General features: G+C 46.3%; 1 protein-coding gene across 3 annotated transcripts in view; it reads left to right on the top strand.

The window, feature by feature from the left end:
• Positions 1 to 27,351, top strand: part of LOC129711874 (serine/threonine-protein kinase Nek6-like) — a 117,418-nt gene that overhangs the window by 66,653 nt on the left and 23,414 nt on the right. For all 3 annotated transcript variants that reach the window (XM_055659858.1, XM_055659859.1, XM_055659857.1), the window contains exons 5-8: positions 936 to 1,046; positions 4,936 to 5,044; positions 8,112 to 8,219; positions 24,554 to 24,648. In XM_055659858.1, coding sequence (XP_055515833.1) covers positions 936 to 1,046; positions 4,936 to 5,044; positions 8,112 to 8,219; positions 24,554 to 24,648 — 423 coding nt within the window. The remainder of the gene's footprint in view (positions 1 to 935; positions 1,047 to 4,935; positions 5,045 to 8,111; positions 8,220 to 24,553; positions 24,649 to 27,351) is intronic.

Genomic DNA, 27,351 nt, shown 5'->3' with positions numbered 1-27,351 from the left:
CTGAGCCAGAGGTCAGACATTAGCTGATCTAAGGGAGGCCCTGCCCACAAATAACCCTCTCATCTCATATTAGTGCCACCCACACCCCAACCCCCCCCCCCCCCACTACCCAGACCTCCCCCCTCCACACCCCACACCATCCAACCCCTGCACCACCTTCAACCACCACACCACAACCTCACCCACACCCCCGCACCACCTTCACCCACACCACAACCTCACCCACACCCCCGCACCACCCACACCCAACAGGGTTAGTGAGGGTTTTCTGAATCACCAATCCTCCTCGAACACAGAATACTACAGCACAGCAGCAGGCCCTTCAGCCCACAATGTCCGTGCCGAACATGATGCCAGGTTCAACTAATCTCCTCTGCCTGCACGTGATCTATATCCCTCCATTCACTGCATATCCGTGTGTCTAAAAGCCTCTTAAACACCACTATTATATCTGCCTCCACTGGCAGCACGTTCCAGGCAACCAACACACTGTGCAAAAAAAAACTTGCCCCCTCACATCACCTTTACACTTTGTCCCTCTTGCCTTAAAGCTATGACCTCTAGCCTTTGACATTTCCACCCTGGGGGAAAAAGGTTCTGACAGTCCACCCTAATGATCCTACCCGGATAGTCCTGTGGAATTAATTTACTTTTTAAAGGGGCTTACTGATGTGATGTTCCTTCTTTAAGTGGAGCCTGTCTTTCTCTGTTAAAGGCCCTCATCAATGAGGCAGCTTAAATTCTCCTTTGGATAATAACTTTGAGCGTAGAGCTAAAATTAATTCCTTGTGACACCTGGTGTTGTTTGGGTAATGGATTCCAAAAGATGTTTCTCAAACATTGAATTGAAGCCATAAAAAATAATGTTAATTGGGGAGACAGGTTGGGATCATTATCACTGAGTTCCCACTTACTTCTTGCTCTTTATCCTGCAGCAATTGAATCACCCCAACATAATTAAGTACCTGGATTCCTTCATTGAGGACAATGAGCTGAACATTGCACTGGAATTGGCAGATGCAGGGGATCTCTCCCAGATGATTAAGGTGAGGAAAGAACCGTTTATTTCGTTTTTGTGGATCGAGATTCAGAATTACCCCCGGGACAGCCCCGCATTCTAGTCGTTGCCATTAAAGATCAGACAAAAACACGGCACTAAAAGGGCGGCTCGGTGGCGCAGCGGTAGAGCTGCTGCCTTAAGCCCCTGTCCCACTTAGGAGACCTAAACAGCAACCTCTGGTGACCTTACCCGCCACCCAAACAAAAAATCAAGGTTGAGGCGAGCTGCAACCTCCTGCCACCTCTCACGCATATGTTGAAAAACTTCCTCGACTATGAAGAAAACCGGCTTCGACGAGACCTGCGGCTAAAAAATGATCGATTTTTTAAACCTAGGTTTAGAGTTAGTGTGAATGGGTGATCAATGGTCAGCGTGGACTCAATGAACTGAACGGCCTGTTTCTATACCGCATTAAACTTAAACTAAACTAAACTGAAGAATGACACAAAGTGCTGGAGTAACTCAATGGGTCAAGACAGCATCTCTGAAGAATGGTTCAATGGTGCTTTATTCTTGCATGTATCGAGGGACTGTGAAATTTTGTATACAGTTCAGTATAAGTGTGTGTATATATATATATAAGCACTTAGATACATCTTGGATAAGCATCTCAGATACAGTATAGTATATAGTATAGTATATTGTAGTTGTACACTGAGAGTATCATGGATAGATGATGTTTTGGTCAAGACCCTGCATCAGACTGATTGCGGGGAGAGGGAAGGAGGAGGGGCAGGACAAAGCGGGGGTGGTAGTAGGTGAACGAACATAGGCAAGGGTTTTTGTTTGATAAGCAGAAAAATGAAACTAAACCTTTGAAAACCTGGTTAACTGGTTTCCAATTTGTTTTTACATTGCCAGATTTCCACATTTGCACTATATTTTCTAATATCCACTTTCATAGTCAAGATTGAAAGTTAAAATCATAGTCGATATTATGTTAGAAGACATTCAGACAGATCCATGAAGAGAAAAGGTTGGGTAGGATATGGGCCAAATGCAGACGTTGGACTAACCTAGAATGGGCAACTTGATCGGCATGGACGAGTTGGGCTGAAGGGCCTATTTCCATGCTGCATGACCAATGTGAATCCAATCCTGGATTAAATGTATTCAAATACTTTGCCTCCACTGTGCCTTGAGTTCCAAAACTCATGCTCCGCAGAGAGAAACTAATCTCACCTTGTTCCTGTCTTACATGAGTGATTCTTTATTATTTTGAACAATGACATCTTTTTTTTTAGAACAAAAACGTCTAGCATTAGTCCAGTAAACGTCTCTGAATTAACATTCATCCTTAAATGCTGTACATCCAAATAGGGCAGACAACTTTAGAAACACCTTACACAGACAAAGTAGATTATTCTGATCCCTATTACCCCTTAACTGGCAACAGGGAACAGGGCACAGTTTTTTAGCCAAATTTGAAATTGTTGTTGTTATTGATATTGGTTTATTTTTGTCACATGTAACTGAGTGAAAAGCTTTCCTTGTGTGCTATCGAGGTAAATCATATTGGCCACGAGTACAATCAATTCATACACAAGTACAGCAGTTAGTGCAAAGAGAAAATAAAGCAGAAATTGATAGATTCTTGATTAGTAAGGGTGTCAAAGGTTACGTGAAGGCAGGAGAATGGGGTTGAAGTAACAATACACCAGCCATGATTGAGTGGCGGAGTAGACTCGATGGGCCGAATGGCCTAATGGCTCCTATGTCTTATGGTCCCAAATGCAACAAAGACAGTTCATAGTTTAAAGCTTAATTGGTGTTTGGAGTGTTTAATAAATAGCCTTATGATTATTGGATCTTATGATATAGCAGGATGCCATTCGGCCCATTGAATCTATGTTAACTTACATTTTCCCTCTGATTTTCATTGTGATCAATTCTCCTCCAGATTCTACCACTCGCCTGCACATTAAGGTTAACATTGAGTGGTCAATTTTACATGCCTATTCATTGGACCTTGCTTGCAATGTCTCCACTACAAAAGTACTCTGTTGGTTATAGAGTGCTTGCAACATACAGGGTTGGGAAGTGCTTCATTCTGAGACACCTTCACGGTTTAATGCACTTCCCAACAAAAACATACCTTGCTTATCCAGTAAAAGATTTGCCCGGAATAAACATGGCTACATTATCAAGTAACAACCGCATGCAACAAACGCTTTGTCAAAGTTCCTTCAATGAAATTGTCTTTTTATTGAATTATTTATGAAGGATTACAGACACGTACTCATGGGACATCACTGCATAAACCAAATGAGAAGAAGGCTCGCTTTTAGTTAAATGTCAGCTGGTTTAAATAACTATTCCATTGTGAGTATTGAACCTACTCAAGCAGATGAAAGATAAATAAGGGGGGGGGGTGCGACCATTCCGGTATGCAATTGAACAAATAATTAGCATTGCAATTACCTGTGCAAGAAGGGGAAATATGTGTAATAATAGGAGTAAGGGCTGCCTGTTTCCAGTAATCATGCATACACAACAGTGTTGATGTTAGACATTTATAAATATTCCATTAACTTATTTTAGCATTGTAAATTATCTGCTTGAGCTCAACAAAAAAAAAAATTGAGGATGCGCTCTACAATATTAATAAGGAATGCATTAGAATCAGAAGGGTTAATGGCATTCTTAAGTGGCAAAGTGTGCATTTCCAACAGTACCTGGTGCAAACTGATCCCGATAATAGCTAAGATGCGGGTCTCTGAGAGTGTCGTTATTCCTCAACCTCACCCCATCTGAACTGGAGATCCTTGTGTCTCCACTTTGACTATAAACACAAGGTCTCAGACTCAGGACGACAAAACACAGGACCTCAAACACACACACACAAACACAGGCTTTCAAATGCAAACACAGGCCATGAATACAAGGTGTTTCCCTGGACCGTGTGCGCTCCAGTATTTCCGGCATGTGGTCTAGACTTTGGACTTTTCGTTATAAATGGCGCTAAAATATGGCGACTGTACCTTTGCAGTTTGTGCCAAAGAATTTTGCTGTGCTGTGTGTACATGACAATAAAGAAGCATTGAAGGCCCCATACACATAACAACAAACACAGGGACTGAAACAGAGAGGGTTAATACATATAATGACCCAGGGCCTCAAACACAGGGCGACGAGCAGAGGAACATAAACAAGACCAACACAAAACTCCACCCGAATCACCCAGAAAGGCATCGGCAGCAAGAATTCTGAAGGGTCTGGACCCGAAACGTCACCTATCCATGTTCTCCAGAGATGCGGCCTGACCTGCTGAATTACTCCAGCACTTTGCGTCTTTTTATGTATTAACCAGCAACTGCAGTTCTTTGTTTCTACACGATTTCAATGCCTACCATTCATCATTAGGTCATGAGCCCAAACAGATGCCATTATCCGTGGCATTTAATCCAGCAGACTTCTTTAAGGAAATCAGTCACTAACCGATTAACTATTAACTCGCATTAACAATTGAAATAGCAAGAAGATGGTTAGTATCTTCTCCTGGCATTTGGCATTAAAGAAATCGGTTTGAAATAGAAAATATATTGACTTTGCCATACACTTTCTTGGGAGTGTGGATTAATGTCCGAGACATGGGCTGATGTTAGAGTGAATGTATTTTATTAAGTATTCACAACTCCAGCGGGTGAGGTGTGGGGAGCCTCTTGGAGCGGGGATAAGGATGGATTAGGAAGGAGAGATCACCGCGGCTGCCAGTCCAGGAGGGAAGAGTTCAGTGCTAACACGAGTATGAATAATGCCTTTTGTTATGCAATGCTTCAGCAAACGCCGCTTGAATGCCGTTTGCTTTGGAGTCACGGCACCTGAGCCTGAACCTCATTGTTTATTCGTTCATCTTTTATTCATTGTTTTCACAGTACTTCAAAAAGCAAAAGAGGCTAATTCCAGAAAGAACAATATGGAAATACTTTGTGCAGCTATGCAGCGCAGTGGAGCACATGCACTCCCGAAGGGTGATGCACAGAGGTAACGCAACGACCCATCACTAACATCCATCTCCAGTCAAAACCACAGCTCAGCCCAGTGGTAGCAGGAGAGAAATGAGGGGGAGAGATTTGTGTATCTGTGCGCTAGTGTGTGCATGCAGTTGTGTGTGTGTGTGTGTGTGTGTGTGTGTGTGTGTGTGTATGTGTGTGTGTGTGTGTGTGTAGTGGAAGCAAGTGTATATTAGAGAGCATGTATGTGTGGATACACACAAAATGCTGGAGTAACCCAGCGGGACAGGCAGCATCTCTGAAGAAGAGTCTCGACCCGAAACGTCACCCATTCCTTCTCTCCAGAGATGCTGCCTGTCCCACTGAGTTACTCCAGCTTTTTGAGTCTTTCTTCGATTTAAACCAGCATCCGCAATTCCTTCTTACACATGTAAGTGGGGTATACAAGTGCATATAATCGCCACTTTGTATGTGTGCATATACATGTATGTGTTTATATGTTAGTTTGCATTTGTGTGGGGAGTTGTGTCTGTAGGTTGTGTATTTTTTGTTTAAGAAGAAACTGCAGAGGCTGGAAAATCGAAACCAAGGGGTTCGGCCCAAAACGTTGCCTATTTCCTTCGCTCCATAGATGCTGCTGTACCCGCTGAGTTTCTCCAGCACTTTTGTCTACCTGTGTATTTTTTGTACTGTGTGCATTGTGTATGTGTCTGTGCGTGTATATGTGTGTGCATCTGTTGTGTATGTGCAGTGAATACATGGGTCTCTGCATGTGTGTTTGTGCGCAGATGTGTGCGTCGGTTTTGTACATGTTTGTGTGTGAGCCTGGGCAGGTGTGCGTGTTGTCAGTGCCTGTGCGTGTTGTGTGTGTGTGTGTAAATGTGTGTGTGAGAACGCAGAACAGCACAGCACAGGAACAGGCACTTCCACCCACAATGTCTGAGCCAAACATGATGCAAGGAGAAACTAATCTCTGCCGGCACATGGTCCATATCCCTCCATTCCCTACCCTATATCTACATTCCTCTCCAAAAGTCTCTTTAACGCCACTATCGTAGATGTTTCCTTCACCACCCCTGGCAGATCCTTCCAGGCACCCAGCACTCTCTGTGTAAAAAAAAAAAAATCTTTTTCCGCTCATCCCCTTTAAACTTTGCACCTCTCACTGTAAAGCTATGCCCTTTAACCTTTGACATTTCCACCCTCGGAGAATGGTTCTGACCCTACCTTTGCCTTTCATAATGTTGTACACTTCTATCAGGGCACTGCTCAACCTCTGGCGTTCCAGAGAAAACAACACAAGTCTGTCCAACCCCTCCTTGGAGCTAATGCCCTCTCATCCAGGCACATCCTGGTAAACCTCTTCTGCACCTTTTCAAATCCTCCGCATCTTGTTGCGTCCATTTACCTGTCCTTTCCTGCTGAGCATTTCGGCTGAGGAATTAGCAGCTCTGCTATGGAGCAAGTTTAGTTTAAAGATACAGCGCGGAAACAGGCCCTTCGGCCCACTTAGTCCGCACTGACCAGCGATCCCCGCACACTAACACTATCCTACACACCCAAGGGACAATTTACTTTAATGTGCAAAACTGTACGCCTTTGGAGTGTGGGAGGAAACTAAAGCTCTCAGAGAAAACCCACGCAGGTCATGGGGAGACAAACACCCATAGTCAGGATCAAACTCGGGTCTCTGGCGCTGTAAGGCAGCAACTCTACCGCTGCACCACCGTGCTGCCCTAAATTGCCTCATGCAGTAACTGAGCAGAATGCATGGTGTGTGTGTGTGTGTGTGTGTGTGTGCAATTGTGTGTATGTGTAAGTTTGTGTGAAGGTAGCACCCGCACAGGAACAGGCCATTCAGCCCACAATGTCCCTGCCAACCATGAAGCAAAGCATGTGTGAGCACACACCACACGTGCACGCACTCACACAGAATACATGCACACACTCACACGCACATGCACCAGGCGTATGCACACACTCAAAGCCCACGTTTGTAGTGGAGTCGGCCTGCCGAAGTCCCACTGTATGTCTGTGGTGGGAATGCACTAACCATGGGTGACACCATTATTCCCACTCCCACACCATTCCATCAGTCCTGCATCTTCTCCTCAGCTATGACGAGGAAAGGTGCAAATGTCTCATATTTCGCTTGGGCAGCCAAGCACCCCGCATTGGAATTTGCAGTTTTGGGTGACCCACTCTCCTCCCGTACACACTCACCCCACCGCCGAGACCTCCTCTGTCTTTGGAGACACACAAGTTGCTGGAACCTTGAGCAAAACACCGAGTGCTGGAGGGACTCAGCAGATCGGGCAGTATCTGTGGAGGAAAATGGAGGGGACTGATAGGGGGAGGAGGTAAATGTAGAACATAGAACAGTACAGCACAAGAATGGGCCCTTTGGCCCACAATGTCTGCGCTGAACATGGTGCTAAGACCAACTCCTCTGCCTGTACATAATCCATATGAGTTTAGTTTATTGTCAGGTGTAACGAGGTACAGTGGATAGCCTTGTGTTTAGTTCAAGATTCCAGCATCCGCAGCTGCCTGGGCTTCCGTGTATCACCTTAAACCTGTGCCCTCTAGTATTTGATTTTTCCATCCTGGGACAAAGGTTTTGACTGTCTACCATATCTATGCCTCTCATAATTTTACATATCTCGATCAGGTCTCAACCCTCAACCTTCGGTGTCCCAAGTCTGTCCAAGCTCTCCCTGTAGTTAATGACCCCCTAGTCCAGACATCCACGTGACCCCAGGGTTAGGACCTAAGATAGACATGAAATGCTGGAGTAACACAGCGGGTCAGGCAGCATCTCAGGAGAATTATAATAGGGTAATATAACCCACGTTTCAGGTCGGAACCCTTCTTCAGTCTGAAAGTAGAAGTGGGTGGGGGGGGGGAAGAGAGGGGAGGGAATACAGGAGATAATTGAATTTAGAGAAATCAATGTTCATACCTCTGGGTTGTAAGCTGCCCAAGCGAAATACGAGGTGCTGTTCCTCCAATCTGCATGTGGCCTCACTCTGACAGTGGAGGCAGTGGGTTAGGATGATCTTCCACTCATTACTCACTGGCTCTGTCTCTGTTGCCAGACATCAAGCCGGCCAACGTCTTCATCACAGCCACGGGGGCGGTGAAGCTCGGGGACCTGGGCCTGGGACGCTTCTTCAGCTCCAAGACGACGGCAGCTCACTCCCTCGGTAAGAAACACGGCCAGAGGCCGCAGCCGAACGGTGGCCACCGGTGCATCCCTGGTTGCATTGCTGCTGACGGGCTGGGGGATGCAGGAACTTTTGCACAATGTTGGCTTCCTTTAGCTGCCCGGGAATTTTAGTCCATTCTTAATAACAGGGCCGGTTCAAACTGTGCGTGGGTTTGGACTGGTGGATTTATCTAAAGGACCTACCTCTAGAAAAGAAATGAAGGTGAATTTCTCTAGCCAGAGGGTGATGAATCTGTGGAATTCATTGCTGCAGAAGGTTGTAGAGGCCAAGTAATTGGGTATTTTTAAAGCGGAGATTGACAGGATCTTGATTAGTAGGGGCGTCAGGGGTTCTGGGAAGAAGGCAGGAGAATGGTTGAGAGGGAAAGACAGATCAGCCATGATTGAATGGAGTAGACTCAGCGGGCCGAATGGCCTATTTCTGCTCCTATCACTTATGAATGGTCTGGTGGGTCCAGATTCACACACCAGTTGCCACACTCTGATAGACACTGGTGAACCACTTGAGTTTTACGGTGTTATAATTATTGGCACATTGCGTTGCCACCATAACTGACCTTGGCTTTTTTACTTGAGATGATTGAAGTGATTAAATCCATGGTGAGACTTGACCTTTTGGCTTTCATTCACCAGATTGTATGGTTAGTCTAGTAGATCAGCCATTTATACCACTGGGCTTTACTTGACATTACCTTGCGCTAAACGTTATTCCCTTTATCATGTACCTGTACACTGTGGACGGCCCAATTGTAATCATGTGTAGTCTTTCCGTTGACTGGTTAGAACCAGTCTCCTCTGACACCTGTTGCAACTTCCAACATATTCTATTCCCTTCCCTAGAGGACCTGAGGTATAATGGATGCACATTGACCAGTTCTGCGTCCATTTGGAGGTTGCTTTCTTTTTATTGCAGAAATTGGTCCATGTACGCTTATCCCCGCCAGTAGTGGTAGAGCTGCTGCCTCACTGCACCAGAGACCTGGGTTTGACCCTGACCTCAGATGCTGTCTGTGCGGAGGCTCACAGTTTCCATTTGCGTTTACTCCGGGTACTCTGGTTTCCTCCCACGTCCCAAAGACGTGCGGGTTTGTAGATTAATCGGGTTCTGTAAATTGCCCCTAGCGTGCAGAGAGTGGATGAGGAAGTGGGATAACATCAGACTAGTATGAACGGGTGATCAATGGGTAGGCGTGGACTCGATGGGCCTGTTTCCTGTTTTGTTTCTCTAAAGCAAACCACACTTGTAACCTTCCATTGGACAAGGAAGTTAAGACCTAAGCCATGGGGACCTGTGCATTTTAGGACTTCCTAATCAACCTCCAGTCCACATGGAAACTGGTGCCATCTAAATGAACGGGTGCATCCATTAAACCCCAGGCTCTCTGGGGAAGGGAATAAAATACGTTTGAGGTTTGCAACAAGTAGCAGATGAGATGGGTGCTAACCAGTCAAAGGAAAGAGTAGACACGATTAGAATCGAGCCGTCCACAGTGTGCAGGTACATGATAAAGGAATTACGTTTATTGCAAGGTAAAGTCCAATTAAAGATAGTCTGAGAGTCTTCAATTGGATACATGGAAGCTCAGGCCTGCGCTATAATTCTGCACGGTGAACATATTATTCTTCCTTCATTGTGTTTAGGTAGCTCCTACTATAGGTACGCTGGGTGTGACACCTTTTTTAAACGTAGACCTGCTTGATTACTCAAGGGTTTCCATTCCTCTGGGCCCAGGAATGAAGTGGATGACTGATGGGGGTCAGTCTGGGTTGGGGTTTCCGGTGTGACTGGGTCTAGAGGACGTCTTTGTGGGGTGACCACTAGTATGTGGCCTCCATCTACAGCTCTCCAGAGAAGCAGTGACTGGTGATCAACAACCAAAGACTGGGAAACGTCCCCCGCAAAGCCGAGTACTTCTGGGATCCAACTATTTGGTTGGATTCCAATTCAAACTTTTACAACCATCTGTTTCAGTACGGGTTTTGTGTATAATTGTTTCAGATTGGGACGGGCACGTACAGAGCTCACACTGAACTGTGCCGAGAGCCGTACAGACTGGCTTCTATTTTTAGTGGTTTCTGTGTTCCTGGAAATCAGCTCGAAGACTTACACACTGTGCAAAACTCAGCCATATTCATCTTGCATTGTGCGGATGTGTGTGTGTGTTGTGGGGTTGTGCGTGTTGGGTGTGTGTGGGGGGTTGTGTGTGTGTGGGGGTGTGTGTGTGTGTGTGTGTGTGTGTGTGTGTGGGTGTGTGTGGGTGTGTGTGTGTGTGTGTGTGTGTGTGTGTGTGCGGGGTTGTGTGTGTGTGTGTGGGGGGGGGTGTGTGTGGTGTGGGTGTGGGTGGGTGTGGGTGGGTGTGTGGGGGGGGGGGTGTGTGTAGGGGGGGTTGTGTGTGTGGGGGGTGTGTGTGTGGGGGGGTGTGTGTGGTTGTGTGTGGGGTGGGTGTGGGGGGGGGTTGTGTGTGGGGGGGGGATTGTTGTGGGTGGGGGTGGGGTGTGTGTGTGTGTGTGGGGGGGGTTGTGTGTGTGGGGGGGTTGTGTGTGTGGGGGGGGGGTGTGTGTGTGGGGGGGGTTGTGTGTGTGGGGGGTGTGTGTGGGGGGGGTGTGTGTGGGGGGGGGGTTGTGTGTGTGGGGGGGGTGGGTGTGTGTGTGTGGTGGGGGGGGGGTGTGTGTGTGTGGTGGGGGGGTGTGTGTGTGTGGGGGGGGGGTGGGGGGGGTGTGTGTGTGGGGGGGGGGTTGTGTGTGGGGGGGGGGGATTGGGGGGGGGTTGTGTGTGTGGGGGGGGGTTGTGTGTGGGGGGTGTCTGCGGGGTGTGTGTGTGTGGTTGGTGTGAGTGCCTCTGCTCAGTTGGTTTTGTTCCCAGTGCAGTGAGTGGGTGAGTCTCCGGCGGTGAGTGTGGATTAACCTCTCTCCAGCGTGTGAATGGGCAGCACCAACCTCAGTGTGGCCGCAGCAGCAACTCCCTCCTCCTCTCACGTTACTGAACCCCATTGTACCCAGCAGCCAGGGTGGGGGAATGAAGGATCAGAGACCACGAGCTGCTGTAACATGGCTACCCCGCGGGAACTCACCTACAGCCGGCTCTCCCAGTGCCTGGGGCCGCACTGGCACCCAGCCCCAGACACTGACTCCAGCTAGTGTTTTACACAGATAGTGGTGACAGGGGTGGTAGCGGAGGCTGGTACAACAGTGGCGTTTAAGAGGCGTTTAGACAGGCACATGGATATGCAGGGAACAGAGGGATATGGATCACGTGCAGGCAGAGATTAGTTTAACCTGGCATCATGTTCATTGTGGCACAGACATTGTGGGCCGAAGGGCCAGTTCCTGCTCTGTACTGTTCTAAGCGGGGAATGTAACTGGAGTCAGAGGTGCTCTGGTCGATGAGTATTGATGGAAACCTGGTGGTCAATGTGTGCACAGCAAGATTCCATAACAGCTATATGTTAAGGAGCAGATAGTCTGTGTGAAACAGTGCTAATTAAAGGGTGCATAATGGAGAGCACTGGCCCTCCACACCCCGGCTACTTTCACATCATGCAGCTAAGATCTTACAGCCCAGTGGTATAAACATTGAATTATTTAATTGTACCTAACATCACCTTATACACCCCTCCCCTACACCCTCCCCACTTGCCCCCTTCCTCCTCCCTAGTCATTTTTCTATCAGTTCTACATTTCTCCACATTGTTTCTCTTGAGATCACGGTGGCGCAGCGGTAGAGTTGCTGCCTTACATCGAATGCAGCGCCGGAGACCCGGGTTCGATCCCGGCTACAGATGCTGTCTGTACGGAGTTTGTACGTTCTCCCCGTGACCTGCGTGGGTTTTCTCCGATATCTTTGGTTTCCTCCCACACTCCAGTTGTACAGGTTTGTAGGTTAATTGGCTTGGCAAATGTAAAAATTGGCCCTGGTAGGATAGTGTTATGTGTGGGGATCGCTGGACGGCGCGGGCCTGGTGGGCCTGTTTCCGCACTGTATCTCGAGACTAAACTAAGTCACACCTTCCTTGGCCAACAATGGACCTACCAGGCACCCGCCATGCCCGAGGTAATTTGTGTGCGGCCTTGATTTATTCCTGTTCTTTTTCCAACTCTTCACTCCCAACTCTCTACTTTCAGTCTGAAGAACGTCACCCGTCTTTTTTCTCCAGAGATGCTGCCTTACCTGCTTAGTCACTCCAGCACTTCGAGTCTGTCTTTGGTGTAAGATCTTGTTTCTGCAAGATCTTGGCTTAGCCAATAAGCAGCACCACACTCGCCCACACTGTACTGGAGGGTCGGATTTGAACCCATGGCCATCTGAGCCGGAGGCGAGTGTTGTCCTGTGAGCCAGTGACCCACCTCATGCCCAGGCAGCCTGACGGGCGGTTCAGGAGCCAAGCAGACACTCTGTGGTCCTGGGGGCAACATTGTGCCACCGACTGGTCCCGTGACGATGCTCCTCCCCTTGCATCGGTAGAAGAGCTGCAGCTGCGGACACAAGGAACTGATCCGCAAACAAAACTCAGCTTACCGTCTCTGAAGCGAAACCTTTAGAAACACAGACACATTTCAGGAGGCTGAATATGTTGGATGAATTGTTGTTTGCCATGTCTTCAGTCCCAAGGTACCACATTTTACTTTTTTAGACTTTACTTTAGAGATCCAATGCAGAAACAGACCCTTCAGCCCACAGTCCGCGCTGACCAGTGATCACCTCGTTCATTAACAATATTCCACATACAATAGGGACAATTTACTTTTTTTTTTTTTACCAAAGCCAATTAACCCATAAATTTGTATGTCTTTGGAATGTGGGAGGAAACCAGAGCACCTGGAGAAAACCCACGCAGTCTCAGGGGGAACTCCACAGAGACGGCACCTGAGGTCAGGATCGAACCTAGGTCTCCAGCAATCTAAGGATGCAGCTTTACCACTGAGCCACAACCTGGAACTCCCTGGAGCGGGTTCTGGAACACCCTCCGTCATCCCCTTCCACCTCTCGCTCCTCCTTCAAGACTCTCCATTAAAGGGGCATCTTTTTACTGGTGATACAAAGAACTGCAGATGCTGGAATCTTGAGCAAGACCTCAAAGTGCTGGAGGAACTCAGCGGGTCAGGCAGCATCTGCGGAGGGAATGGACAGGTGATGTTTCAGGTTGGGACCCTTCATCAAACTGCTTGGGCTCTCGTTACTTTGTCGGTCAGGTGTTGCTCAATGCTCCCACATGGTTCCCGCAAGGAGGCTACCTTAAAGGCACGACATAATGCATGTTGTTTTTTGTAAATAACCCAACAAGGGTTCGACAGTCGGATGCCGTGAAACTTTGATTTCAAAATCAAACCCTGTGATTTTGATTCAAAATCAAACACCCTCCTCACGTTACAGGAAGTTTAGCTGTTAATGCAGGCAGATTATTTGAACAAACATGGTTGTCCACAATGCAAAGGATTTGAATGTCATTTTAGCGCAGAGAGGCGGCTGCTGCTTGTGAAAAATTTGGACTCCTAACAAAGCCCCTGGTTGCTGCAACAGGATGTAAAATCTCCGACGTCTAGCTTGACATTTCTGTGGACAGAATAATGAAATATTTTCTCTCTCAGAAACACTGGGTCCCCACAGGATTAGCATGTCTGCATATCTTTAAAGAGAAGAGTACAGGCTGCTAAGAGTACAGGCGAGCTTACTGGGCCAAGGACCAGGGCTATTTCCTTGTTCCCCGTTCCCAATCCAACTCTGTAAAAGGACAGGGACGGGAAACTCTCCTGCTCATTCACGCCTCATGCATCGCCATTTGTCTGTTGTAACAAAGAACTGCAAATACTGGTTTATACCAAAGACAGACACAAAGTGCTGGAGTAACTCAGCGGGTCAGGCAGCATCTCTGGTGAAAAAAGGATGGGTGACGTTTCAGGTCAGGACCCTTTCTCGGACACAATCTTCAACCTTCAACAGAATGAAGCAAAGGTCCAGACACGAAACGTCACCCATCCTTTCTCTGCAGAGGTGCCGCCTGACCCACTAAGTTACTCCAGCAATTTGTGTCTATCTTTGGGAGAAATTGTTTCCATTTTAGATTTAGGTTTTATTATTGTCACGCACTGAGATACTGAGAAAAGGCTTTTGTTTGCATGCTGTCCGACCAAATCAGATAACGCGATGCATGAATACAATCAAGCCAAACTCAAGTACAATAGATAGAATGAAGATAAATATACCAGAGTGCAGAATATAGTTGCTCAGTGTTGTAGTGTAACAGTTCCAGAGAAAAAGTCCAATGTCCGCAATCAGGTAGGTTGGAGAATTGGGACTGAACCCTAGCTTATGTCCAGCAGTCTGATAACAGAGGGAGAAAAACTATTCCTGAGTCTGCTGGTTTATGCTTCCTGCTTCTGTATTTTATGCCCAACCAAAACGAGGAGAGGCGGGAATGTCGGGGTGGGAAAGATCCTTGATTATGTTGGCTGCTTTCCCCAGGCAGCGTGAAGTGTAGATGGAGTCGATGGTGGGGAGTGATAGCCCGTGTGATGGACTGGGCTACGCCCACAACTCTGCGATCTTGGGCAGAGCTGTTCCCAAACCAAACTGTTTCCAAAGCTGGCAGCCCACCCTTATTCCTACAAAATGCTTCCTACGGTGTGTCTGCTCAAGTTTGTAACAGTCCTTGGAGAGCCCTTCACACAGCTGCTGAGCCATAGATTTACACAACACAGGAGCAGGCCTTTCGGCCCGTCATGTTCATGTTGATACCCATTCACCATGCTCCATAGCTTTCTATGCGTCTGTGATTCAATCTCAGGAGGAAACAACTGTTGGCCACCATTCAACACGATCATGGCTGATATACTGGATAGACTTGGCTTGTACTCGCTAGAATTTAGAAGATTGAGGGGGGATCTTATGGAAACTTACAACATTCTTAAGGGGTTGGAGAGGCTAGATGCAGGAAGATTGTTCCCGATGTTGGGGAAGTCCAGACCAAGGGGGTCACAGTTTCAGGATAAGGGAGAAATCTTTTAGGACCGTGATGAGGAAAACATTTTTTCACACAGAGAGTGGTGAATCTCTGGAATTCTCTGCCACAGAAGGTAGTTGAGGCCAGTTCATTGGCTATATTTAAGAGGGAGTTAGATGTGGCCCTTGTGGCTAAAGGGATCAAGGGGTATGGAGAGAAGGCAGGTACAAAATACTGAGTTGGATGATCAGCCATGATATTGAATGGCGGTGCATGCTTGAAGGGCCAAATGGCCTACTCCTGCACCTATTTTCTATGTTTCTATACCCCAGGCCTCTCAGCAATAGTGGTTCGATCCTGGCCCCAGCTGTTTTCGTGGAGTTTGCATGTACACCCTTGGACCACGTGGGTTCCTTCCCACATCCCAAAAACGTGCGGGACTGTCGGCATTGTGAAGTGCCCCAGTGCAGAGGGGAGTGGTAGAATCTTGGGGGAATGGGCATTGATGGGAACATGGGGTGAAAGAAATGTGTTAGGATAGGATTACTGTGAATGGGTGGTAGATGGGCTGAATGGTCTTCCCCCTCCTGTACCTCTCATTCAACAACTCTTCCATGCCACATCATCACAGCCATTGATTGATTGATAGCCCCGGCATTTACAATTAAATTGAATCTGAATCTGAATCTGATTTTTGCATATCTTTCATTCATGGTTCTTTATCTCCCCACATCACCGTCTATATCTCACGTTTCCCTTATCCCGAACCAGTCTGAAGAAGGGGCTCGACCGAAACGTCACCCATTCCTTCTCTCCAGAGATGCTGCCTTTTCCACTGAGTGACTCCAGTTCTTTGTGTCTATCTTTGATTGATTGATTGAAAGATACAGCATGGGAACCAGCCCTTAGGTCGACCATTGATCACACATTCACGACAGTTCTATGTTATCCCACTTTCTCATCCACTCCCTACAAACTAGGGGCAATTTACAGAGGCCATTTAACCGTGAAATCTGAGTGTCTTTGGGATGTGGGAGGAAACTGGATCGCCCGGGTCTCTGTCACTTTGAGGCAGCAAACCCACCTGGTCATAGGGAGAAGGTCTAAGCACCACACAGACAGCACCCGAGGTCAGGATTGAACCTGGGTCTCCGTCACTTTGAGGCAGCAGCTCCACCAGCTGCACCCCTATGTCACCCTAAATCAATCTGTCAAAGATTCATCTACCTCCTCTTTAGCTAATTTTAATGATCTAATCTTAGTTTAGTTTATAGAAACAACGTGGAAACGGGCCCTTCGGCCCACCAAGTCCGAACTGACCATCGATCACCCCGTGCACTAGCACTATCCTACACACTAGGGACAAGTTACAATTTTTACGGAAGCCAAGTAACCTACAAGCCTGTACATCTTTGGAGTGTGGGAGGAAACCTGAGCACCCAGAGAACGCCCACGCGGTCAAGGGGAGAACGTGCAAACTCCGTACAGACAGCACCCATAGTCAGGATTGATCCCAGGTCTCTGGTGGTGTCAGGCAGCAACTCTAACAGTGTGCCACTGTGCCGCCCCCATGGGTCCAGTCATTAATTTATTTCCCTTGCCTGCGCTGGCTCGTCTGGCATTGAATCGGTGTAGAGTATCACTGAACAGAGGGTCCGATCAGCTTGGCTGGTGCAGAAACAGTCCCCCAGTGTCAGGGAAGGAGAGTAATTAAAGAAAGGAACAGAACGAACATCAAACACATCACTCCAGGTGGTGTCTCCTATTTGCCAAAAACTAGCAGGCGGACAAGAGTGAAGTGACAGAGTGACAGTGTAACGGAAGAAGGATGAAATGGCTTCCCCCGCGCTTGGTGCGTGGGATCCATGCACGTGTCTAGTACAACACGTGGGAGTAAACGCCACAGGTTAGATTGAGAGCTGTTATTCAGCTGATACAATGTACCGCAGGCTTGTTCAGTGATTCCCAACTGTTATCAGGCAACTGAATCAACCCACCACAACCAGAGAGCAGTACTGAACTAATATCTACCTCTTTGGTGACCCTCGGACTATCCTTGATCGGACTTTGCTGGCATTACCTTGCATTAAACGTTGTTCGCTGGAAATGGCCGGAATGTAATCATGATTTGTCTTTCTGCTGACTGGTTAGTATGCATTAAAAGCCTTTCACTGTACCTCGATACAGGTGACAAAAAGCTAAACTGAACTGATTCATTTGTTACCACAAGCTGTACTGTGTTATCTTTCAGCCTCTCACTGTCGAGGCTACCGTGCAGTGTTCATTCACTTGAGTCTGCTGGAATATCAGAAATTTCCCTTAATTGTACCTAATGACTCATTGACAATGTGTGTGGCACAGCTGCTGGACCAGCTCTCTCGCGAGGCCAGACACCCGGGGCTCAATCCTGACCTCGAAGGCTGTCGGCGTGGAGTTTGCACTCGAGCCATTCGCAGTGTATGGATACATGTCAAGGGAATAATGTTTAGTGCAAAGTAAAGCTCGCAAAGTCCGACCAAGAATAGTCTGAGGGTCACCAGTGAGGTACTATTCAGGACTGGTCTTGAATGGAGGCGGGGGGGAGGGGGGGTGGGGTGGAGTACAATCTCTCGTTGTGCAAATGGAGCTTGCTAACAAAAGCCACATTTCCTGTACAGCCAGCAAAAATTTTAACATGACGAATGTGCAGCGATTAATGAGTCATAAATGTATCTGCTTCCTAAGGCCAGAGCAATTTGATTTGTGGGTTTACAGGATTTTTGGAAGCAAATTAAACAGCAAAAAGACATAAAATAATGAAAAAATACAGCCAGGTCTATTACAGAACTGAGATTCCCCCTTGCTGGAGTGTTCCTGAGTACATATTTTGATACACTACCTTTAGCAGCAGTAGTTTAATTGCTGCAAAAAATATTATACTTGACCAATTTCTTTATTAATAATACTCTTTGAAATGCTAACCTTGTCATAGTGACTAATGTGGTGTGTTTGCAGGCCCAAGATGATTAAATTGGAAGTTTTGGGCATTTTGCAAGAGCAGGCTCATTATCGGATGTGGCCACAGTATGGTGGATAGGTCACAAAGGAGATGCAGCTTGTCACTCTCTTCAGAAGAGTCAAATTTCAAAACGAGCATTTCTCCACCAAATGTAAAGACGCAACGGCCCATTCGTTATTTTTAGCTTTGTAGGTTTTTTTTTTTAGTTTAGAGATACAGCATGAACTAGGCCCCACGGCCCACTGAATCCGCGCTGACCATCGATCATCCATTCACACTAGTTCCATGTTATCCCACTTCAATATGTACTCTCTGCCCACTGGGGGAGATTTACAGAGGCCAATTAACCTACAAACCCGCACCTCTTAGTGATGAGGGAGGGAACGGAGCACTCAGAGGAAACCCACGCTGTTATGGGGAGAACATGCTCCGTACGGATAGACTGGGAGGTCAGGAACAAACCTGATTCTCCGGTAGTGTGGGGCAGTGGTTCTACCTGCTGCACCACTGTGCTGCCCTGACTGCGCCACTTTGTCAGGGCAAAATCTTCAGTGCATTTGCCACTTTGCTGGCTGCAGTAAAAACACATAATCTGAGGATGTGCTACTGGGAGGGAAGGCTGATCAGCTGCACAAAGCCGGTTTATAAATGCAAGCGGCCTGAAGCACAAATGGTCAATAAAGTATTGGGGGCTGCGCTCATTCACATCACAAACACTGTCAAACCGCTTGGAAATGAGGTGATAGTTTCAACCTCAACACAACCCACAAAGGGCACGCGGCGGAGGCCTTCCTGAGGTGCCGCGGCCACGGATATAGCAGGGCTCTCACTTAACTTTTTTTAATCTGTTGCCAGCCGGGCAACCTCGGCAGCTTTTTATGTTGCCAAATGACAGTTTAGGTGGTCATTTAAGACGGTTTGCATGACACGTGTGATAATGTGCTTGGACGAAGTGCGTAGTTACCAGTCGGAATTATGATCAATGAAGCATTCACATATTATTTCTGCTTCAAATAAAGTCACAAACTAAACATATTCACCAATCAAGACATGATATGTTACCACAATGACATGCAGCAAAATTACAATACAGTATCTCAAGTATTTTTATACGTTGCAATGAATGCAATTTCTATTATTTCTTTCTACTTCCAAACAAAAATGTGGTTGGATTATTCAGCGTATGATCAACCTCGGTGAGACCAAGCACAGTCTTGGTGATCGCTTTGCACAACACCTCCACTCAGTTTGCAATAACCAACCTGATCTCCTGGTGGGTCAGCACTTCAACTGCCCCTCCCATTCCGAATCGGACCTTTCTGTCCTGTCCTCCTCCATGGCCAGAGTGAGGCCCACTGCAAATTGGAGGAACAGCACCTCATATTTCGCTTGGGTAGTTTACACCCCAGAGGTATGAACATTGGCTTTTCCAATTTCACGTAGTCCTAGTTTTCTCCCTCCTTCCCCTCCCATTCCCAGCTCTCCCACAGCCTACTATCTCCGCCTCTTCTTTTCTTTTTCCCAACCCCCCTCCCCCCTTCCGACATCGGTCTGAAGAAGGGTCTCGACCAGAAACGTCGCCTATTCCTTTGCTCCATAGATGCTGCCTCACCCGCTAATTTTCTCTAGCTTTTTTGTCTACCACCCGTTCACACAAGTTCTGTTATCCCACTTTCCTCACCCACTCCCTACACATGAGGGACAATTTTACAGACAAGTTAACCTACAAAGCCAATGCGTCTTTGGGATGTGGGAGGAAACCGACACGCTTGCAGGGAGAATGTGCAAATTCAACACAGACAGTGCCCGAGGACAGGATCGAACACAGATCTCTGGTGTGTGAGGCAGCAAGTCTACCAGCTGTGCCACTATATTTTGTTTTCCAACACATAAAAAATTATACGTTGATAACTTTGGTTACTAAAAAAAATAAACTATCCCCATGTAGAATATACTAAGTTTCTAAGTTATAGTAGCAATGTTACAAAATTTTGAGATTTTAAAAATCAAGTCTGCAATTTATCCCATCAGGTAAAGCATAAAAAGAAGTTTAATTTGACACCTAATTCACTTTCATATCTCAAGTATTTAAAAAGTTATGGCCATTTTCATACTCGGAAATTAGCATCTTGTTCCCTATTGATTTTCTATGGACATAACAAAAAAGCTGTGATCGTGGACAGTCAAAAGCACATAACTTTCTTAAAAATTAAGAGAACTGAATGAAATTTTCAGTTATCATAGATTGAACCATTCTGAAACAAATATAAAATAATCTTACTTGGATGACCTGAAATTAAAGCATATAATTAGTTAGTTACCCAATTGTAGCTAATTTCAAACTTCAATTACTAGATCTAAACATCTATCCATTTCTTAATAAATGATTAACATTTTTAAATAGCCTAAGTGTCCAAATAATATTCACAAATAATTCACAATAAAACATGATTTTTAAATCTCATTTACATTAATTTATAGGCCAAATGGAAGGAATTTAGTGTTCAATCGCTGTAAATTAAAGTCCATTTAAATCAGCTTTCTAGTGGGATCCTGTGAACGCGCTGGTTTAGAACGTTCACATTGCGGTAGATTTGTGCCCTCAAATGCCCAGAAAAATACTGCGGGATATAATGGGGCCCAAATTAGCTACTCGCAACATTAAACTTTGTATAAAGGGATCTTAAGAAGCCCTTTTTAACGTAAAAATAAACAGCCTACCTTCCGTTTTCCCCTGTATGAGATCCGACCCGTTGTCAGCGGTCGTGGGTTTAGAGGTTAATTTTTAACCTACTATAACAAGTAAAGAAAGCCCTTAAAACTAAAAATAGCTCCAGCTACGGAATCTTCCAGCGATTTTTCGTTAATAATTAACTAGGCTGAAAAACCTCGATTTGAACAGCCTAGGGAAAATCGCGTTTTAAACCCGCCCCCCTCTAAACGGCGCCAAAATCGCGCACACGGGCTGGGACAGATTTTCAGCGATCTTCAGGTATGCTTTGCAACATACCTAGTTATAGGAGCAGAATTATGCCATTTAGCCCATCATGTCTACTCTGCCATTCAATCATGGTTGATTTGTCTCTCCCTCTCAACCCCATTCTCCTGCCTTCCCCCATAACACCTAAAGAGCCTGTCCCACTTGGGTGTCATTTGCGCGTCACGCACGTGGCACGCGAGGATTTTGAGAATCCCAAAATCCTGGGGCGCCGCACGCTACCGCGCGTCATTGCATACGCCACCACGCCCGCGTAATGCATGCATGGCGTCGTGACGTGTAAATGATGTCACGTAAATGATGCGCAAATGACTCCCAAGTGGGACAGGCCCTTAACACTGGACTAATCAAGAATCTGACAATGACCGCCTTAAAAATATCCATTGGCTTGGCCTCCACAGCTGTCAATGAATTCCACAGATTCACCACCCTTAATCTGGGAGCATCTCACATCATGTGGTGTGAGTTATGTTTCATTCCAGGGCAGTGATTGTAACTGTTCCTGTTTGGGTTTTAGGTTCCTATCGCTTATTAGAACATACGCCTGTGCTAAGTGTGTTCTGTTGAAAGGTAGATCCAGTGCCTGCAACACTCACTGTCTGCACCCGAGGAGATGCCTTGAACATATATTGCCTAAGCTCCAGGAAGCTTGTAATCGTTCTGGGCTTCCTGGCTGTAAAGGCTCATACTTGTGAATCGGAGAAATGCAAATGAACCACAAATTTCCCTGTGGTGGTGAATATTAAAAAAAATCCCGGCTTTTGTACAGAACCCACGGAATTAAAGGAAATACAAGGGATGAGTTGGGATTTGTAAACTCGAGCAGATTTTCGATACGATACGATAAGGTAGAACTTTACTTATCCCAGGAGGGAAATTGATCTGCCAACCGTCATAAAATGCAAGATACATGAAACATGAAATTAAAGTGACGAGTGGAAAGGATTGGGGAGGTGCAAAGATTGGGGAGGGGGGGGGGGGGGGGGGGGATCCGGGGGTGGTGAGGGGGGGGTCTGGGGGATGGGGTGTGAGGGAAGTCAGTCTCCCCCACGACAGAAGGGGGAAGTGTTGTACAGTTTAATGGCCACAGGGGGAAAAGGATCTCCTGTGGCAATCTGTACTGCATCCTGGTGGAACCAGTCTGTGGCTGACGGTAGCTAATTCAGCAGCTTATCAAACGCACTACATGGTCCAACAGAAATCAATGTTTTAATTAAATTATTCAATTCATTAATTTTTAATTAATTAATTAATTGTCATTAATTATTTCAGTCTGAGGAGGGCCCCAACCTGAAACATAACCAGTCTTTTAATCTTTTTCTCCAGAGATACTGCCTGACCTGCTGAGTTACTCCAGCACTTTGTATCTAGAAACATAGAAACATAGAAATTAGGTGCAGGAGTAGGCCATTCGGCCCTTCGAGCCTGCACCGCCATTCAATATGATCATGGCTGATCATCCAACTCGGTATCCCGTACCTGCCTTCTCTCCATACCCTCAGATCCCCTTGGCCACAAGGGCCACTTCTAACTCCCTCTTAAATATAGCCAATGAACTGGCCTCAACTACCCTCTGTGGCAGAGAGTTCCAGAGATTCACCACTCTCTGTGTGAAAAAATCTATCTTTGGTATCAACTAGCATCTGCAGTTTGTTTCTGCATTCTTAATTTGGATCAACCCACACTAATGCACTCCACACTCAGTAAATAGGAATTATTGCATGCAATGTGCTTCACGAGCTTTGAAATGCAAACAGCCATTGAAGAGACATTCTTAATGTGCTGTTTTGACTGCATTTGGAAGGAGTCATGAATTTCTGTAGCGCCTTACCAATGACACTAAAGTGACCATGGAAGAATGGAGATTATCAAGTTCTTTGGACTTCCTCAGGTTGACTTGGGAAGAACACGTTGCTATTCTTTTGAGCGGCATTTCCTGAGAACATTGCTCACAGTTGCTGGGACAAATCTCCCGCTGTCCTCGTGTCAAAGGTCACCACCAAATTTGACCCTAAAATCACATGACATAGGAGCAGAATTAGGCCATTTGACCAGTTGACTCTGCTCTGCCCTTCAATCATGGCTGATCTATTTTTCCTTCTCAACCCCATTCTCCTGCTTCCCCCTCATTACCTTTGACACCTTTACTAATCAAGAGTCTATAAATCTCTGCTTTATTTTCTCTTTGCACCACGTGTATGAGTTGATTGTACTCATGTCTGGTCTTATTTACCTCGAGAACCCAAAATAAAGCTTTTCACACTCTCTCGGAAAACATGACAATAATATACCAATATCAATAAAGCCCCTGTCCCACTTAGGCAACTTTTTTGGACGACTAGGCTGTCGGCACATGGTCACGGGGTGGTGCCTGTATGGTCGTGAGTTGTCTCCTCAAGTCGCCTAAAAGAGTCGTAACTTTTTTCTTGTCGCCGCTGCATTTTGAAATGTTCAAAACCTTTCGGCGAATGTGGGCTTGACGTAGCTTGTCTTCTCCTGTCATAGGTGCTGTTGTAGGTGGCGTTGGTTGTCGCCGGGTGATGACTTCGGTGAATTCCATTGGCGACTACCAATGTCAACCTCCGTCATCCGGCGACAGGTGCCGGCTTCTGAATTGTCTTCAGTTGTCGCCAGTTGTCGGGTGGACGTAGGTTGACTTCGGTTGTCATATGTTAGAAACATAGAAACATAGAAATTAGGTGCAGGAGTAGGCCATTCGGCCCTTCGAGCCTGCACCGCCATTCAATATGATCATGGCTGATCATCCAACTCAGTATCCCGTACCTGCCTTCTCTCCATACCCCCTGATCCCCTTAGCCACAAGGGCCACATCTAACTCCCTCTTAAATATAGCCAATGAACTGGCCTCAACTACCCTCTGTGGCAGAGAGTTCCAGAGATTCACCACTCTCTGCGTGAAAAAAGTTCTTCTCATCTCGGTTTTAAAGGATTTCCCCTTGTTGTCGCCTGTGTGGTCCTCGTGTCAAAGGTCAACACCAAATTTGACCCTAAAATCACAAGACATAGGAGCAGAATTAGGCCATTTGACCAGTTGACTCTGTTGTCGCCTGTGTGGTCGTAGGTTGTCATAGGTGTGGTCGTAGGTGGACATCCTAATGGGTCGCTGGTTGTCGGTAGCTTGCCGTCGACTAGGTGGTAGGGTGACTGATGGGATAACTTCCATCTTGTTGCCTCGGTTCCATACCCTTTTGAAAAGATCGAATGACTATATCCACCTATCACTTGCCAGGCTTTGCACATGGGATCGTTCCCATGGGAACGGGCCTGGGCTCAATGGCGTCCTTCGACGTTGATCTAAGAACCTGTCGCTAATAAAGCTGTAGGCTGTAGTTTCAGTGTTTTCCTTTGTATTACAGTTGGAACGCCGTACTACATGTCTCCAGAAAGAATACATGAAAATGGTTACAACTTCAAATCCGATGTTTGGTCACTTGGCTGCTTATTATATGAGGTAAGCTGCAACCATGCTTAGCTGAATGTTAGAGCGGTCTCTATAGCGCTTTATTCCTTGTAGTGCAGGAGGCTGAGGGGTGATCTTACAGAGGTGTATAACATTACAAGGGTGAATAGGCTTTTACCAGGGTAGGGAAATCAAGAACCATAGGGCAGAGGTTTAAGATGAGTGGGGAAAGATTTAGATTTTACTTTAGACTTTTGACTTTTGAGATACTGCTTGGATACAGGCCCTTCAGCCCACTGAGTCCGTGCCGACCAGCGATCATAATACAATTTTACCAGGTCCTGGTTTGATCCTGACCTTGGTTGCTGTCTGTGTGGCGTTTGCACGTTGTCCACATGACTGCTTGGGTGCTCTGGTTCTCTCTCACATCCCAAAGACATGCGAGTCGGTAGGTTAATCTACTGCTGTAAATTGTGTGTAGTGAGTTGACAGGAATGTGGGAATTGATGTAGGATTGGTCTGAATGAGTGGTCGATGGATGGCATGAATTTGATGGGCCAAAGAGCCTGTTTCCTTACTCTCTTATTCCAAAACTCTAATATGTTTCACATATTCAGTTGTAAGAGGGACAGAGTGTGCAGCTAATTGTGGAGATTTTAGATATTCAGCATGGAAACAGGCCCTTCGGCCCATCGAGTCCACGCCGACCAGCGATCATCCCATCCGACACACTAGGGACAATTTACAATTTACAGAACCCAGTTAACCTACAATCCTGCACGTCTTTGGAGCGTGGGAGGAAACCGCAGTTCCCGGAGAACACACATGCGGTCACAGGGAGAACGTGCAAACTCAGTACAGCAGCACCCATAGTCAGGATCGAATCAGGGTCTCTGGCGCTGTAAGGCAGCAACTCTACCACTGCGCCGCCGTGCACACAGTCTGGGTTACATTACACGATAGAGGCCTTGGTGCCGGGCTTGAAGACCAGAGGAATCGTCAGTCTGGGATCTGGGCCCTTGTGGGATGAAGCTGGAGATAACAGGTTCTCCTCAGCTCAGCTCAGCTCAGCTCAGGATCGGCAAGAATTAAGTTGGGAAATTGACTCCCTTGGGCGACTGAACATTTTTCTAACTCTAATTCAGTAACTGACGCAGAAAAATAGATTACCGCTTCCATCAGTGCCGACAGAGTAAGATGTATGAGGGGTGGCCAGAGAGAGAGAGATTAATATCAAACTGCTCCTGGATAGACGGCGGCAGTTAAAACGATGGGTGAAGATAAATAGTTGTGTTCAGTGTCGAGGAGCGCGTGTACCAGACAGGACTAATGCTGGACCCGGCACGCAGCTTCACACCAGCCTCGCCAACATGAGCCACGGGTCAGCCTGTGGCCAGTCTTGTCCAGACCAAAGATACACACAAAATGCTGGAGTAACTCAGCGGGGCAGTGCAGCATCTCTAGAGAAAAGGTGACGTTTTGGGCCGAGACGCTTCATCAGACTGAAGAAGGGTCAGACTTCAGTCTGAAGAAGGGTCTCAACCAGAAACGTCACTCATTTCTTTCTCCGCAGAGATGCTGCCTGTCCCGCTGAGTTACTCCAGCATCTTCGATTTAAACCAGTTCCTCCCTACACTCCTTGCCCAGACTAATGTATGAATTATCATTAAAATCAATTATCGTGCAAAATTTAATGTTGCCGAAAACTTCAATTAATCTGAATGTTGAATGAAATTTGTTCATATTGCATCGTAATCTCTCCACAGGTTGCAGTTCTGTTTCTAACTAAGATTAATTGACACTAGTCTATCCAGTGTACACTGTGTTAATGCTAATACTGTATACCATGCCATCCAGTATACCCTTGTGTTGTCCAATGGATATTGTGTTAATCCAAATATACCATGTCATCCAGTATACCTGGTATGTTATCCAGTGTATACTATTATCCAGTGGACACTGTTATCCAGTGGACACTGTTATCCAGTGAACACCGTGCTATCTAGTGCATGGTGTTAAGCCAGATATGCCATGCCATCCAGTGTACTGAAAGTTATCCAGTGTATACAGTTATCCAGTGGACACTGTTATCCAGCGAACAACATGTTATCCAATGCACGCCCCTGTTATCCAGTGTGTGTTAACTAATGTCAACCAGTATTCTGGGTAGTTCCTCAGGATTGAGGATGTATTAAAATATAATGTAAAGTTATACCCTTTCTTATTTGATATTTTCACCCTGGGAGAAAGGTTCTGACTGTCTATCTTATCTATGCCTCTCGTAATTTTATAAACTTCTATCACGTCTCCCCTCAGCCACCAACACTCCAGAGAGAACAATCCAAGTTTGTCCAACGTCGCATCATAGCTAAAACCCTCCAATCCACTTATAAGGTCCAGGGATGTCCCAATTAGCACAATTCACTCACACCCATGGTAAGACCTGTCTGCTCCCTAGACTATGGCACACATTTACCCACCTATTGTTGTGTTTTGTGCACCAGTGCGTTTTTTTGTTACGAATTACTTTCACAATGTCTGAATAGTAGGTTGAAGTGCATGGTCGCACTGGATATCTGAACAATGTGGGTAACTCGAAGAGAACAAATCAGTAATCTCATTTACTGATTCTGACAGTCCCATTGTCAGGCATCGAGTTGCTTAATAACAAAAACTAAACAATGCATATTCAATAATTACCCAAAGGTCCAATTTTCAGAACAACTGCATGGTAAACAGAAGCAGAGACATAAA

Source organism: Leucoraja erinacea, chromosome 31 (assembly GCF_028641065.1).
Source record: "Leucoraja erinacea ecotype New England chromosome 31, Leri_hhj_1, whole genome shotgun sequence".
Taxonomy (NCBI): domain Eukaryota; kingdom Metazoa; phylum Chordata; class Chondrichthyes; order Rajiformes; family Rajidae; genus Leucoraja; species Leucoraja erinaceus.
The sequence above is the reverse complement of the archived record's forward strand: the minus strand, read 5'-3'. Positions and strand labels throughout refer to the sequence as shown.